Below are 17,566 nucleotides of genomic sequence, written 5' to 3'. Positions count from 1 at the left end.
ACTAATTTATTTGGAGAAAAATTTAGCACAACTTAACTTGTAGGTTTTCTTCTATTTCTTTGAGGGAAGAAATCTTCTATTTCTTTCTATGATCATTGAGGAAGGCTTTCTTATCTCTCCTTGCTATTCTTTGGAATTCTGCATTCAAATAGGTGTATCTTTCCTTTTCTCCTTTTCTTTTCTCTCCTCTTCTTTTCACAGCTATTTGTAAGGCCTCCCCAGACAGCCATTTATCAGTGCAAAGAAATAGAGGAAAATAATAGAATGGGAAAGACTAAAGATCTCTTCAAGAAAACTAGAGATACCAAGGGAACATTTCATGCAGAGATGGGCTCAATAAAGGACAGAAATGATGTGGACCTAACAGAAGCAGAAGATATTAAGAAGAGGTGGCAAGAATACACAGAAGAACTGTACAAAAAAGATCTTCATGACCCAGATAATCACAATGGTATGATCACTCACCTAGAGCCAGACATCCTGGAATGTGGAGTGAAGTGGGCCTTAGGAAGCATCACTATGAACAGTTAGTGGAGGTGATGGAATTCCAGTGGAGCTATTTCAAATCCTGAAAGATGATGCTGTGAAAGAACTGCACTCAATATGCCAGCAAATTTGACAAATATGTCAGCAGTGGCCACAGGACTGGAAACGGCCAGTTTTCATTCCAATCCCAAAGAAAGGCAATGCCAAAGAAAGCTCAGACTACCACACAATTATACTCATCTCACATGCTAGTAAAGTAATTCTCAAAATTCTTTAAGCCAGGTTTCAGCAATATGTGAACCATGAACTTCCAGATGCTCAAGCTGGATTTAGAAAAGGCAGGGGAACCAGAGATCAAATTGCCAACATCCATTGGATTATCAAAAAAGCAAGAGAGTTCCAGAAAAACATCTATTTCTGCTTTATTGACTATGCCAAAGCCTTTGTGTGGATCACCACAAACTGTGGGAAATTCTGAAAGAGATGGGAATACCAGACCACCTGACCTGCCTCTTGAGAAATCTGTATGCAGGTCAGGAAGCAACAGTTAGAACTGGACATGGAAAAACAGACTCATTCCAAATAGGGAAAGGAGTACGTCAAGACTGGGAAATATTGAGGGCAAGAGTAGAAGGGTACAGCAGAGGATGAGATGGTTGGATGGCATCGTCAATTCAATGAATATGAATTTGAGCAAATTCTGGGAGATGGTGAAGGACAGGGGAGCCTGGCTTGCTGCAGCCCGTGGGGTTCCCAAAGAATCCAACACAACTTAGCAACTCAACAACAACAGCCTCAATTTTCTCATTCATAAAATGAGACTACAGTCACTATTGCATCATGGAATAGTTGAGAAGATTAAATGAGATGACATTAGAAATGTTGTTCTTTTTTTAAATATAAATTCATTCATTTTAATTGGAGGTTAAAAAAAAAAAAGACTGTATATTGTCACCCTGCTTATTTAACTTATATGCAGAGTACATCATGAGAAATGCTGGGCTGGAAGAAGCACAAGCTGGAATCAAGATTGCCAGGAGAAATATCAATAACCTCAGATATGCAGATGACACCACCCTCATGGCAGAAAGCAAAGGAGAACTAAAGAGCCTCTTGACGAAAATGAGAGAGGAGAGTGAAAAAGTTGACATAAAGCTCAGCATTCAGAAAACTAAGATCATGGCATCCAGTTCCATCATTTCATGGCAAATAGGTGGGGAAACAGTGGAAACAGTGATAGACTTTATTTTGGGGGGCTTCAAAATCACTGCAGATGGTGACTGTAGCCATTAAAATTAAAAGACACTTACTCCTTGGAAGAAAAGTTATGATCAACCTAGATAGCATATTAAAAAGCAGAGACATTACTTTGCCAACAAAGGTCCATCTAGTCAAGGCTAAAATTTTTCCAGTGGTCATGTATGGATATGAGAGTTGGACTACTGAAAAAGCTGAGCACCAAAGAATTGGTGCTTTTGAACTGTGGTGTTGGAGAAGACTCTTGAGAGTCCCTTGGACTGCAAGGAGATCCAACCAGTCCATTCTAAAGGAAATCAGTCCTGAATATTCATTGGAAGGACTGATGTTGAAGCTGAAACTCCAATGCTTTGGCCACCTGATGTGAAGAACTGACTCACTGGAAAAGACCCTGATGATGGGAAAGATTGAAGGCAGGAGGAGAAGGGGATGACAGAGGATGAGATGGTTGGATGGCATCATGGACTCAATGGACGTGAGTTTGATTAAACTCTGGGAGTTGGTGATGGACAGGGAGGCCTGGCATGCTGCAATCCATGGGGTCGCAAAGAGTCAGACATAACTGACCGACTGAACTGAACTGACTGAACTTATAGGTTGGGGCAGCACAAGTCAATAAAATAAGAGGCCAACTTAAACAACATATATTTCACTCTGTGTGTTTCTGTTTTAGCCATTAGCTATTAACAACTAATGAACCAGAACTTTTGTTGTATTCCCATCTAAATATTTGGTTTCTTGATGAGGAATTTTCAGGTACTTTTTCTGGTTTCCAGTAAAGCCCCTGTACCTCAGTCTGTATCAGAGCTTTCCCCCACTGTACCATATCTCCTTTACATTAGTAAAGTGCTTCTTCGGCCCTTTGAGCTTTGTGTGGGTGGTAGTTTCTCGGTGATGTCTGACTCTTTGTGACCCCATGGACTGTAGCCCACCAGGCTCCTCCATCCATGGGATTTCCTAGACAAGAATACTGGAGTGGGTTGCCATTTCCTTCTCCAGGGAATCTTCCTCACCTAAGGATTAGACCTGGGTCTCCTGCATTGCAGGCAGATTCTTTACTGTGTGAGCCACCAGGGAAGCTTTAAGAGTCATCTGTTCCTTCAGCATTTGGTGTAATGAGGCACTGAGTTTATCTCTAGGAGAAGCTGACCTCACAGCTTGGGAGCTGAGCAGTTAATGCCAACTTATTGGCTGGATCAGATTTCTATTTGAGTTTCAATGAAAGGGTCTGCAATCTTCAGCTACCACTGGTGAAGTTCTCTGATTCATCCCTGAGGTGGGATGTTCTTCTCGCTCTTATGCTCTTGCCCAAGCTCTGCAACCAAGCACTTGGCTACCAAGTGGGCAGTGGGAGGGGCACAGAGTACAATGGGATCCACGCCAGACATGTAAAGAGCTGCCTTTGAAAGCTCGTGGTGAAAGGCATCACGCCTTTTCTCCTGACTCCAGCTCCTGCCGCACCTAGAGGCCTCAGACCCTTTCCAGCGCATCCATCCAGACAGCCCCTCCAGTGGCTCCGGGTGTTTTCCAAACATAGGATGTTATCACTGGCACCTTGACTGTGACCCTTTGGGTTTTGGCTTTTAGTTGAGCGGTTCTGGGTTTTGTTCAATCTTTGACTCCAGTTGCATTCATTTTGGATTTTTGTTTTGCAGAAACCAGTGTGAAGGTCAATACTATGAAGTACATGGAAATGCTTGAGGAGAAACTGCACAGGTAAGGAGGGTGATTTCTTCATCACAGACTCAATGGTACATCTGGATCCTTCATTATAACAGAATTTAGTGAAAGCAAAGAAAAAGGCTAGCCAATTCGTCATAAATTAGCAAAGTAAAACACACACAAAAAGGAGTTCTTTGAACCCTGTAACAGAAGAATCAGGTGTCATGCAAACATCTCCCAGCACTTTTTTCTTTTTATAAAATGTAAGTAGATTAAGATGTTGAAAAGTGTCTGAGGGAGATCACAAGAGAGTTTTCATGTTTCAGAAGAAGAAGAAGAATCTTCCTTGGTATGTTAAATTCAGAATGTATGCCTCGGTCTGTCTTCCTGTTCTTTTAAATGTCTGAAGTGTGTGTTATGGATGTTGACCCGGCTTATATATGTTTTGGAACCATAGAAAAATGCCCATCTTAGGTTCTGTTTTGAATCTTGAATCAAAACCAGCGTGAAAATTCTTGTGCCTTTTTTTCTTAACCCAATTAGGCATTCAGATTTGAGAAACATTAGGGATGCTGCGGCATGTCAAGATGTTTCTGGAGTTTATGGATGTGTACTCATGAAAATAAACCCCAGCCACCAGGCTCTGTTCCTAATTAAGGAAACACGTACAAAAATGTAATATGTGCTTTCTTCCCTGGGACTCATTTAGCTTTATGGAAAATGTTTTGCTACTATTTTGGAAATTGTTAAATAACTCTTTAAATAGGCTATGCCTTAAACCTTTGTCTGCCAGGGTAATGCCGTCGGCTAAAATACTGCTTCTCCCTTAAGATGTTAAGAGGAGCTGCCTTGCTGAGCTCTGCTCTGCAGGGTGGATTCTAATGCGTGGAAAGCAGGTTCTTCCAGCCCTAGAGGTGGGGAGGAACTATGGCAAAGGTAGTCAGTAGTGTGCATGGGGTGAGAGCGTGTGCAGGTGAGAGGCATCCGGTGAGGCGAGGTCTCTCTGCCTTAGAAAGTAGGGTGCTCACCTGGCTCAGGTGTGCTGCCCTGCCTGGCACTTGCTCTCCCACGTGTTCTGCTGGGGAAGGTTTCTGCACATCCCTTTTGGTCTTAACTCTAGTTATCATGCTTTAGCCATAAACAACACACACACACCCCAAGTGTTCCGTTAGGTGACTGGACGGTAGGTTGGGGTTGTAAGATGTGGGTATAGCTAGAGGGTGCCCCTTTATTGTTTTTTTGTTGGAGGTTAATTGCTTTCTGCCATACAACACCGTGAATCAGTCATAATTATACGTATTCTCTCCTTCTTGAGTCTCCCTCCCCCCATACCACCCCCTTGATCATCACAGAACGCCAACCTCACCTTCCTGCTTTTTAGCAGTTTCCCACTAGCTATCTATTGCACACATGCTAGTACATATATGTCGGTTCTACTCTCTCAGCGTGCCCTGTCCTCTCCTTCCCCTGCTGGATCCACACATCCATTCTGTATATCTACACCTCAGTTCCTCTTCTGCAAATAGGTTCATCTGTACTGTTTTTTCTAGATTCCATGTGTATGTGTTAATACACTAGATTTGCTTTTCTGACTTACTTCATTCTCTATAACAGGGTCTAGGTTCGTCCACCTCACTGCAACTGATTCAGATTCGTTTCTTTTTATGACTGAGGAATATTCCATCACACGTACGTGCCACATCCTCATCCATTCATCTGTGGATGGACATCTGGGTTGCTTCCATGTCCTGGCTGTTGCAACAATGCTGCAAAGCACCCCTTTAAATTGCCGCTCTATCACTTACCAATTGCCTGACCTCAGGGAAGCATTCACCTACCTTCAGTTTCTTTATCTATAAAACTGATGGATGGGAGTGTGCATTTTATTGTTCACTGTATATAAAGCACTGTTATGGTCAACTGCCAACAAACGTCCGTTCCCTTCGCCTCTTGCTACTTTCCGGCCTTCCTTGCCTTAATCGTCAAACTGGCTGAACAGTCATGCACAGCCTGCATCCTTTCCCCTCCAAGCCGGGCCCCTCTGCTGCGTATGCAGTCAGGGAACGGCCCCTCACCCAGCTGCTCGGGCCGTCCCACCTAACACCTGTGCGGAACCAGGGCCTCCATTCACTACCCCTTCCCTCCTCTCCCCCTTGGAGTCAGTCAGTAGTCCTGCCACCTCAGCCCCTGTAGGATCCTCTTGCCTGCCTGCATCCACCACACCAGTGTGGGTCTCCCTGAATGACTCTCATGGCTACTTTTTACATTTTTTCTGAATCCATTGTTGCCCTTTCTACCCCATTCTCCAGCCGATCCTGAGGGAGCATGTTAAAATACAGATCTGGTCCTTATGTATCCCCATCCTCCTAAGGATAAAGGGTAAATGTCCCACCCGTGGCTCCTGCCATTCTTCCGTGTGGCCTCTGTGGGAGGTCGCTCAGTATCAGCCATCATCACTGGTCGCCACCCTACTGCATGCCTGCTGATTCTCTTGTTTCTTAATGCCACTGTGGTGTTTTTCTAGAGAGAACATAATTCAGAATGGAAAATGGTCAAGGGACATTGTTCAGGGAAGAATTAGGCTGAACCATGTGAAATTACTGATATTAGACCATTTTGACCTAGAAAATGACAATTTCTTATGGTTCAACCAAATGTCTAGTGGTCTGGAGTCATCCGCAGTGGTCAGACGCTACGGCCTGAGACTGGCCAGTCTGCTTCCCCATGACGCACCAGCCCATGTGTGGACATGAGAACTCTCACCTCCTCCTTGCATATGCTCCAGGGGGCTCTCTTATCTCCACCCCACCAGCCCTCCATCTGCATAAGCCTTGTTCATCCTTCACGTTGTAGACATCTTCTCTTTGAAGCCCTCCATGACTCCCCAGGACCAAGCCATGTGCTTACACTGAATTAGTCTCATTTTCAAAGTGCTAAATGTCAGGTATGGAAGATTACGTGTCTTGTTCTGAATGTATCCTCAGTGATTTGATAGGTCGGAACAGTTTAGAGTGCCAAACAATATCTGCTGAACGAATAACTGAATAGACGAATGAATGAATGCTGCCAATCTGTAGACACTGCGGTGTCCTATCTGTCACCTCTTCAGCCTTGTGAATGCACGACGGACGGATGTTTGTGACTTGGGATCCGTCAGCCGTTTCCAGGGACCAGGGTGGTGGCTGGCTACCTTCCAGCCTACTTCCTGAGGGCTCTTTCCATGACTGTTTCAAGTTTTGAGGAGGTCTGGCCCACATTTGTTTGAACTGTTGTGGTGGAAACACACGAAGAGACAGGAGAAAAGGCAGTGGGGTCTGTGATCTCTGAGCAGTGGACAAAGGAGCAGAGAGAGGCTGGGAACTGGTATGCCCCCAGGGGCATCCTGGCAAATTATTGCTGCCTCAAAGCAGGAGGCCAACCTGGGGGCCACGGAAGTGTGGTCATGGTTGGCCTCTCCCTCCCAACACAGAACCGCCCTCCCTACCGGACTTGATGAGTGATAGTTGCACAATCCTGCTACAGTCAGTTCTTTCTAAGAGAATCAATGTTTTAAAGCACAAAAGCAGTTTTTAGCCCTTGATATCGTTTGCATCATGGTGGCTGCTCAATTAATATTGCAAGATGTTGACAAGAGAAAGGTGATAGATGCCGATGAAAATCTTGGTTATTGATTTGCAGTGTTTGTAGTGTCTCTTGAACATTCAGGGGTTTAGAAGGACAGTGCTGACAAATGAATGAACTGCTCATTTCCTGACGAAAGTTGTTGAGGACACACTTTACCATCAGTGTCACCGTGAGATTTGGATCTGGCCAGTCATGATTTTAGGGTTTCCCTGGTGGCTCAGTTGGTAAGGAATCTGCCTGCAGTGCAGGAGACCTGGATTTGATCCCCAAGTCAGGAAGGTTCCCTGGAGAAGGAAATGGCAACCCACTCCAGTGTTCTTGCCTGGAGAATCCCATGGACAAAGGAGCCTGGCCGGCTACAGTCTATAGGGTTGCAAGAGTTGGATACGACTTCGCGACTAAACCACCACAGTCATGATTTTGGAGCCACACCTAAATGACAACAACATCTTTGTTGAGACCTGGACACTCAGGCACTGAGACAAACTGAGGTGGGTTCAATGTTCCTCTCTCTATCAAGAAAGTCAAATGAATCAGAAATTAGGAAATAATTGACGCTGTCAGCAGCCCAAAGGTATCTCCTCACAGTACAGAACAAAAAGTCAGCAAATATTAAATAGGGGTTTCTATTACTATAGTAACTGAGAAGGCAATGGCAAGCCATTCCAGTACTCTTGCCTAAAAAATCCCATGGACGGAGGAGCCTGGTAGGCTGCAGCCCATGGGGTCGTGAAGAGTCGGACACGACTGAGCAACTTCGCTTTCACACATTGGAGAAGGAAATGGCAACTCACTCCAGTGTTCTTGCCTGGAGAATCCCAGAGATGGGGAAGCCTGGTGGGCTGCCATCTATGGGGTCGCGCAGAGTCGGACACGACTGAAGTGACTTAACAGCGTAACAGCAACAACAGTATATAGTAAACAAATAATTTGCCTTTTGATAATCTGAGTTATATAAAAAATGGAATTTCCCTCTAAATTTGAATGTTTATAAAAACATTAAGAAGGTTTTTAAAAATCTGATTTTTTAAAATATAATTATATTATTTCTTGATGAGATTATAGTCAATTTTATTTTTTCTTAAAAGTTTCTATATTTTCTTTTTTATTTTTTTATTTTTATTTTTTTTATTTTTACCTTATTTTACTTTACAATACTGTATTGGTTTTGCCATACATTGACATGAATCCACCGCGGGTGTATACAAGCTCCCAATCCTGAATCCCCCTCCCACCTCCCACCCCATATCATCTCTCTGGATCATCCCCATGCACCAGCCCCAAGCATCCTGTATCCTGTATCGAACATAGACTGGCACTTCGTTTCTTACATGATAGTATACATGTTTCAATGCCATTCTCCCAAATCATCCCACCCTCTCCCTCTCCCTCAGAGTCCAAAAGTCTGTTCTATACATGTGTGTCTCTTTTGCTGTCTCACATACAGGGTATGGTTACCATCTTTCTAAATTCCATATATATGCGTTAGTATACTGTATTGGTGTTTTTCTTTCTGGCTTACTTCACTCTGTATAATCGGCTCCAGTTTCATCCACCTCATTAGAACTGATTCAAATGTATTCTTTTTAATGGCTGAGTAATACTCCATTGTGTATATGTACCACAGCTTTCTTATCCATTCATCTGCTGATGGACATCTAGGTTGTTTCCATGTCCTGGCTATTATAAACAGTGCTGCGATGAACATTGGGGTACACGTGTCTCTTTCAATTCTGGTTTCCTCGGTGTGTATGCCCAGCAGTGGGATTGCTGCGTCATAAGGCAGCTCTATTTGCAATTTTTTAAGGAATCTCCACACTGTTTTCCATAGTGGCTGTACTAGTTTGCATTCCCACCAACAGTGTAAGAGGGTTCCCTTTTCTCCACACCCTCTCCAGCATTTATTGCTTGTAGACTTTTGGATCGCAGCCATTCTGACTGGTGTGAAATGGTACCTCATTGTGGTCTTCATTTGCATTTCTCTGATAATGAGTGATGTTGAGCATCTTTTCATGTGTTTGTTAGCCATCCGTATGTCTTCTTTGGAGAAATGTCTATTTAGTTCTTTGGCCCATTTTTTGATTGGGTTGTTTATTTTTCTGGACTTGAGCTGCATAAGTTGCTTGTATATTTTTGAGATTAGTTGTTTGTCAGTTGCTTCATTTGCTATTGTTTTCTCCCATTCAGAAGGCTGTCTTTTCACCTTACTTATAGTTCCCTTTGTTGTGCAGAAGCTTTTAATTTTAATTAGATCCCATTTGTTTATTTTTGCTTTTATTTCCAGTATTCTGGGAGGTGGATCATAGAGGATCCTGCTGTGATTTATGTCGGAGAGTGTTTTGCCTATGTTCTCCTCTAGGAGTTTTATAGTTTCTGGTCTTACGTTTAGATCTTTAATCCATTTTGAGTTTATTTTTGTGTGTGGTGTTAGAAAGTGATCTAGTTTCATTCTTTTACAAGTGGTTGACCAGTTTTCCCAGCACCACTTGTTAAAGAGATTGTCTTTACTCCATTGTATATTCTTGCCTCCTTTGTTGAAGATAAGGTGTCCATAGGTGTGTGGATTTATCTCTGGGCTTTCTATTTTGTTCCATTGATCTATATTTCTGTCTTTGTGCCAGTACCATACTGTCTTGATGACTGTGGCTTTGTAGTAGAGCCTGAAGTCAGGCAAGTTGATTCCTCCAGTTCCAATCTTCTTTCTCAAGATTGCTTTGGCTATTCGAGGTTTTTTGTATTTCCATATAAATCTTGAAATTATTTGTTCTAGTTCTGTGAAAAAAAAAATCTGATTTTTAAAACTGATTTTATTTGCTATCAATGTTAACGCTGCCAGATATTTGATGCACATAAAATTATCTCAACTATGTTATTTTATATGCTTAGGATATCTATTCCATCAAGTATAATTGTAAATAGGTCAATAGTAAAATCATTATTTGTAAATTACACCCATAAACTCTTTATTTCATGTAACATACATGAAAATAACGTGGGTTCTCAGTCCTGTCCAGCTCTTTGCAACCCCATGGACTGTAGCTTACCAGGCTCCTCTGTCCATGGGATTTTTCAGGCAACAATATTGGAGTGGGTTGCCATTTCCTCCTCCAGGGATATATACACATATGTGTGTTTATATACACATTACACAAACATACAATCTTGCATTTGAAAAATAAACATTTCATAGTTCTTATGTTTATTTGGAAAATTCCTTTTTAGTAACATGACACTGAGTGAAAATTCATGGATAAGAAGCAGGTGATATTCTTTTCTTTATATCAAACCTTATGATTTGGAGTGACTTGGAGGCTGGGGAGAATCTGGCTTATTATTTCTCTATCACTGAAAGGCAGAGAAACAACAAACCTCTGGCAAATACACCTGTTCTCCAGAAGAAAAGGAACTGATGACAAAAAAATCTGAGTTCCAAGTTAGGTACATGTATGTTGCTGCTCAGTTCAGTTCAGTTCAGTTCAGTCGCTCAGTCGTGTCCAACTCTTTGCGACCCCATGAATCGCAGCACACCAGGCCTCCCTGTCCATCACCATCTCCTGGAGTTCACTCAGACTCACGTCCATCGAGTCAGTGATGCCATCCAGCCATCTCATCCTCTGTCGTCCCCTTCTCCTCCTGCCCCCAATCCCTCCCAGCATCAGTCTTTTCCAATGAGACAGCTCTTCGCATGAGGTGGCCAAAGTACTGGAGTTTCAGCCTTAGCATCATTCCTTCCAAAGAAATCCCAGGGCTGATCTCCTTCAGAAAGGACTGGTTGGATCTCCTTGCAGTCCCAGGGACTCTCAAGAGTCTTCTCCAACACCACAGTTCAAATGCATCAATTCTTTGGCGCTCAGCCTTCTTCACCTGTTCTATAAAGGAGATGGGATTTGTGGATTTTCCCCACCTGTTTCAGAGGTGTCCCACCTCCCCTTTCTCTACAGCCAGGGAACCAGGAGGGTGGCTGCTGTCAGTTACAGGGTCATGGTCATTTCACAGACCTACTCCCTCTGGGATTTCCCCTCGGCTCCCACTGCTGCTGCTCATTAAAGCATGTAATACCTCCCTCCTCCTGTCCCCCCACCCTCCTGTTCAGTACACTCTGCCTCGGCAGCCACAGTGACTTTGTCACTGCTCTGCTTACAATCCTTCTAGGCTCTTTTGCATCCAGCATAAACACCACAATCCCCATCCAGGCCCCCAGGGCTCCCCATGAGGGGCCTTCAGCCTGCTGTCCACCTTGTCACTGTGATCCCCACCCTCACTGGGTGCTCAGTGCTCCAGAGGAGCCTGTGCTCAGTTCCCCAATTCACCCCCAGCAGCATTTTTTGGGGAGTCCTCCCCATGCCAGCCCCTGGGTGCACCCTCACCGCCAGACTCAGCGCAGTACCCCTTCTCTCCAGAGCCTCTCTGGCCTCCTCTTGCTTCCTTCTAGGTTCCCACAGTGGGAGTCACTTATAGCAATCTGTTGCATTGACTTCTGTTTTATTCTCTTAGACTGTGAGCTCCTTGAGAATGAATGGATTCCAGGCCAAGCCTGCTTTGTGTTCCAAATGGCTGGCATGCTGTTTGGCATGGGGTAAATATTCAATAAAATTAAGAATGCAAGAGTGGATAGATAAATAGCTACTGTATCTTAAAATGTTATTTTCAGCTATTCAGTTCAAAAAATCAAGGCAGCTTAAGAAGATGCAATGCTCCAGAAATCCATTTGTCTTGCCATAAAATCTTAGTGAGATGAAATGGAAAAGGAAAAAATCTACTCTTAACGAGTCTTCTCCACTTCTTTTACTCCTTGGGTTTACAGAGGTATGATAGTAATTAAGCATGATATTTTGGCTTCAATCACGTTCACTTACAGCTGAATCTTGCTTGAATTTCTATTTTCTGAATTATTATTATTTGAGGGTTCCATTTGTTCATTTGTTTTATTTTTTAGATTCCACATAAAAGTGAAAGCATACAGAATTTATCCTTTTCAATCTGACCTATTTCACTAAGCATAATACCAACCCAACCTCCCCCCGGCATGGTCCATACATGTTGCAAATGGCCAAATTTCATTCTTTTTTAATGGCTGAGTAATATTCTATTGTATATAGAAGATGTGGTATCTGTTTTCTCAAATATTACATATTCTCTCTTAACCGTCTTTCTCACAGAGGCAAAAGGAATATTCAGAGGTCTTGTAGATGAGTTTCATTTTCATTGATTATATGTTTTCAGTTCAGTTCAGTCACTCAGTCATGTCCGACTCTTTGTGACCCCATGCACTACAGCACGCCAGGCTTTCCTGTTTGTCACCAACTCCCGGAGTTCACTCAAACTCATGTCCGTTGAGTCGATGATGCCATCCAACCATTTCATCCTCTGTCATCCCCTTCTCCTTTCCCAGTCTTCAGTCTTTCCCAGCATCAGGGTCTTTTCCAGTGAGTCAGTTCTTCACATCAGGTGGCCAAAGTATTGGAGTTTCATCTTCAGCATCAGTCCTTCCAATGAATATTCAGGACTGATTCCCTTTAGGATTGACTGGTTTGATCTCCTTGCATTCCAAGGGACTCTCAAGAGTCTTCTCCAACAACACAGTTCAAAAGCATCAATTCTTCAGCGCTCAGCTTTCTTAGTAGTCCAACTCTCACATCCATACACGACCACTGGGAAAACAATAGCTTTGACTAGAGGGACCTTTGTTGGCAAAGTAATGTCTCTGCTTTTGAATATGCTGTCTAGGTTGGTCATACCTTTCCCTCCAAGGAGCAAATGTCTTTTAATTTCATGGCTGCAGTCACCATCTACAGTGATTTTGGAACCCAAGAAAATAAAGTCTGTCAGTGTTTTTATTGTTTCCCCATCTATTTGCCATGAAGTGATGGGACCAGATGCCATGATCTTTGTTTTTTGAATGTTGAGTTTTAAGCCATGTTTTTCACTCTCCTCTTTCACTTTCATCAAGAAGCTCTTTAGTTCTTCTTCGCTTTCTGCCATAAGGGTGGTGTCGTCTGTGTATCTGAGGTTATTGATATTTCTTGCCAACTTTTATCTTGTATCTAAACATGTATGGAAGTAATTTATCATTGTCCAATGGTCAGCTCACCTCTGTGGCTCATGGGCACCAAGCCCTCCACCCTAAGGCTCCGCTTAGACTTGTGGAATCTCTTGTATACATGCCTGATAGTAAAATTTCTCTTTTCTACATTTTTTCCCCAAAGTTAGATGTTAAAAACTGCCACAAAGTATAGGTGCAGTTTAGTGGATTATAGGTTGTTTCCTTGTACTCTTCTGTGTTTCTCAAGTAGGTTTTTATTTTTTTTTGAATATGCATCATACTTTCACAATCAGAGAAGAAAGCAGAAAAATCATTTAAGTCTGTTTTGGATATGGCAGTAATTAGATTCTTTTTTTTTTTTATAGGCCATGAGAGGGACAATCAAAAACTCCTTGATCTTAACCTGAAATTTACTTAGAGACTGATATATTTTTCCAAAGGTGGTTTGGTTCTTTTTTTAAAATTAATGTTTACTTTCTGTTTATCTTGCAATTTCAATATATTCAGCCTACAGGGAAGCGGTAGCTCAGGGAATTCACTCTGCCTGGTGGCTAGCAAGAGAGGAGCTCTGTAGTGGGTTCAGCCTGGACCCCACCACCTTCCTAGCTTGTCTGTCTGGACAGCTCTGCCTTCAGCCCAGTCATTTGTGGGCAAAGCTGTCCTGGGTTCTAAGCCAACACAGTGTACCATGTGGAGGACATCAGGAGACTAAGGCATCATTTCTCTGCCCACAGGGCATGCCATCTGGACGGGGAGCAGCACTGTCCACATGCACTTCAGAGTTTAAAGTCTGTCCCCTCACCCGAGGCTCCAGGAGCCCATCAGTCAAGGCTAAAAGCAAGTGTTGATGACCAGGTGCCCCCGTCTCAGGAAGATGGGAATTAGGGCTGAGGATGGGGTCTCCAGAACACTTGTTTCCTAGACAGCTGCATGTGAGACGGTCCCCTAGGATGTGGGGAGAACATGTTAGCATTTCTGTTTCACTTTTTCATGTCACTCATTTAGGTTTTGTCTTTGAACATGCTTTATATGTGTATAGTGGTGGTGGTGGTTGTTTTTCAGCTGCTCAGTCATGTCTGACTCTTTGCAACCGCATGGACTGCAGCACGCCAAGCTTCCCTGTCTTTCACTATCTCCTGGAGTTTGCTCAAATTCATGCCCATTGAGTCTGTGATGCTATCTAACCATCTCATCCCCTGCCACCCTCTTCTTCTTTTACCTTTAATCTTTCCCCGCATCAGGGTCTTTTCCAATGAGTTTGCTCTTCACATCAGGTGGACAGTGTATTGGAGCTTCAGTGTATAGTGGTACCTGCATACCGTTTATCAAATGTGTGAGTACGTTTGTCATTTTCTCACTGATGAGTGCCTGCATAATAAAAAAACAGTCAGAGACAGTGCTGAATTAGTGTTCACTTATTTTCCAATACTGAGTCCAAGGCCACATTCAGTAGATGACCCTGCTATGCAGCAGCCCTCTTTGTCTTCACATCCGCAGAGGAAAAAAGGAGTTAATTCTGTAAGAGGAGAGCCGGCTCTCAGATGATACAAAGAAGATGAAAGAGGCAGAGGCAAGCGGACAGAAAGGGCAGGATTACAAACAGCATGAGAGAGGGAATTTCAATGTGGAGCTGTTGGTAACGTCAGGCAGGAATTCAGGAGCCTTGTTCAGGTGTGTGGTCCTCAAGAGCATAATAGCTGACAGCCCAGGCGGCCGCTTATCCGGGGAGTGTGGTCCACACTTGACTGGGCGGCACTTGCTTCCGGCCGTTCAGCAGCTTCCCAACAGGAGTTTAACAATGAATAGAATTCTTTGGGGTTCCACACAGAGTGTTCTTTATTCTGAATTATGCAAGGCGATTTTGATGTTTCTGTGCACCTGGAACAATCCATTTTCAACCCACATTGACCTTATTTCAAAGGCTGTTGAGGGAAGTGACTGTAAGAAGTGGCAGCCAGCAGATAAGGCGACCGGCTGCCATGGGAACCCCTGCCCCCCAGGTGCAAAGAGAGAGAGAGCTGGATGCCCCCATCTGCGTTTTGCACTCTGGTTTTATTGTTTTGCTTCTGATCTGGCCTTCCTCCTTCCCCTCTTGACAGGCACAAGTCAGACATGTTCCTCTCTCCTCAGACCTCACGGCTTCTCCACGGCCTCGTGCCGTTTGTTCCTCCTGAATCTCCGGAAGGCAGGGTCTCAGCTCCTCTCTTTTCCGCCTCGGTTTGCCGTGCCCCTCCTGTGTTCACCTCTGTCCTCAGTTGGGAGCTGTTTGTGTTTGCCTCAGCTCGAGATTTCTTTCCTCTTTGTCTGTCTGTGTCCCTCTCTCTGTGGGTCTCTCCGTCTCTCCCTGCTCTCCTCCGTCTCTCTGCTCTCCTCCTTCTCTCTCTGCTCTCCTCCCTCTCTCTGCTCTCCTCCGTCTCTCTGCTCTCCTCCGTCTCTCTCTGCTCTCCTCCCTCTCTCTGCTCTCCTCCGTCTCTCTCTGCTCTCCTCCGTCTCTCTGCTCTCCTCCGTCTCTCTCTGCTCTCCTCCCTCTCTCTGCTCTCCTCCGTCTCTCTCTGCTCTCCTCCGTCTCTCTGCTCTCCTCCGTCTCTCTCTGCTCTCCTCCCTCTCTCTGCTCTCCTCCGTCTCTCTGCTCTCCTCCCTCTCTCTGCTCTCCTCCCTCTCTCTGCTCTCCTCCGTCTCTTCTCTCTCTGCTCTCCTTCCTCTCTCTGCTCTCCTCCGTCTCTTCTCTCTCTCTGCTCTCCTCCGTCTCTCTGCTCTCCTCCCTCTCTCTGCTCTCCTCCGTCTCTCTGCTCTCCATCTCTCTGCTCTCCTCCCTCTCTCTCTGCTCTCCTCCCTCTCTCTGCTCTCCTCCCTCTCTCTGCTCTCCTCCCTCTCTCTCTGCTCTCCTCCCTCTCTCTGCTCTCCTCCCTCTCTCTCTGCTCTCCTCCCTCTCTCTCTGCTCTCCTCCGTCTCTCTGCTCTCCTCCCTCTCTCTGCTCTCCTCCCTCTCTCTCTGCTCTCCTCCCTCTCTCTCTGCTCTCCTCCGTCTCTCTGCTCTCCTCCATCTCTCTGCTCTCCTCCATCTCTCTCTGCTCTCCTCCGTCTCTCTGCTCTCTTCCATCTCTCTGCTCTCCTCCGTCTCTTCTCTCTCTGCTCTCCTCCGTCTCTCTGCTCTCCTCCGTCTCTCTCTGCTCCTTCGTCTCTTCGTCCTCTGTCTCTCTCTCACTCTGTTTCTTTCTCTGCTTCCCTCTCTGTTGTGCCCCGTCACTCAGTCATGTCTGACCCTTTGCGACCCCAGGGACTGTAGCCCACCAGGCTCCTCTGTCTACGGAACTCTCCAGGCAAGAACACTGGAGTGGGTTGTCACTTCCTCCTCCAGGAGATGGAACTTAGGAGTCGAACCTGCATCTCCTGCCTTGTCAGGCAGATTCTTTCCCACTGTGCCACCTGGGAAGCTCGCATACTACACTTGATCTTAGTTCCTGTCTCTCTCTGTTTCCCTGTCTCTCTCTCTCTCTGTCGCTTTATCTCTCTGTCTCTTTGTCACTCTGTCTCTCTCTGCCTCTCCCTATCTCTCTCTGCCTCTGCCTCCTTTCTAGCAGGAGACGCATAGGGTGCAGAGGCTAGAAGTAAAGACATCACCCCTTTCATTCCTGCCTGTCTCGCCATCGCTCTGCTTCTCTGACTCCTGTCTATCCTTTCCAGACTGTACTAAGGAGCTGTTGCCCACAGTGATTCTCATCCTCTGGCCCCTGTCTTGTCTCCTGTCTGTTTCTTGCCTGTCCTTTGACTATACCATCTTGGGTCATGAACTTCCTTTTGTGTTCATATTCTGCCTTCTCACCTCAGTTGCCCACTTGGCGCTCTGTCTGTCCACCCAGAAGATGCTGTGACTTCACCCACTGTGGATAGAGACACTGTAGCAAGTCCATGCTTCCTTATAAAACCAGATGGGTTGATCTGATATGTCATAGACACTAAAGGCTTCATGGAAATATTCATTGTTAGCTTTGCCCACTTTTGAATACTGAAACAGTTTGGTTACACTATCTAATTTTCCAGGGGAGACAAGGACCTAGAATGCCTTACTATTTTGAGGGGACTTTGCTAGTGGTTAAAAAATCCACCTTGCAGTGCAGAGGACATGGGTCTGATCCCAGGTTGGGGAACTGAGATCCCACGTGTTGAGAAACAGCTAAACCCAAATGCCACGTCTATATTGCACATCTGCACTGCGACAAAGGAAGGGTCCTGTGTGCTGCAACAAAGACCCAAGGCAGCTAAATAAATACATATTAGAAAAAATGAAATAAAATGCCTTGCTATTCTGAGAGTCAAACTGATAAGAAATCTTAAAGCACTTAATTCTACAAAGGTCTACATAATCACTAACATGTAACCATTGATTGTTCACATCAAGAGGCTGCTAAGTTCTTCACTTTCTGCCATTAGGGTGGTATCATCTGTGTATCTAAAGTTGTTGATATTTCTCTATGCAAACTTGATTCGAGCTTGT

General features: G+C 44.6%; 1 protein-coding gene across 1 annotated transcript in view; it reads left to right on the top strand.

Annotated features, from left to right (window-relative positions):
* The window catches only part of DISC1 (DISC1 scaffold protein), a 433,412-nt gene that overhangs the window by 340,945 nt on the left and 74,901 nt on the right, over positions 1-17,566 (top strand). Inside the window, exon 10 of the mRNA XM_052639485.1 lies at positions 3,399-3,459. Within this exon, the coding sequence (XP_052495445.1) occupies positions 3,399-3,459 (61 nt within the window). The remainder of the gene's footprint in view (positions 1-3,398; positions 3,460-17,566) is intronic.

This window comes from Budorcas taxicolor, chromosome 5, assembly GCF_023091745.1.
Source record: "Budorcas taxicolor isolate Tak-1 chromosome 5, Takin1.1, whole genome shotgun sequence".
Lineage (NCBI taxonomy): Eukaryota > Metazoa > Chordata > Mammalia > Artiodactyla > Bovidae > Budorcas > Budorcas taxicolor.
Note: the sequence above shows the minus strand (reverse complement) of the source record. Positions and strands in the feature narration are given on the sequence as shown.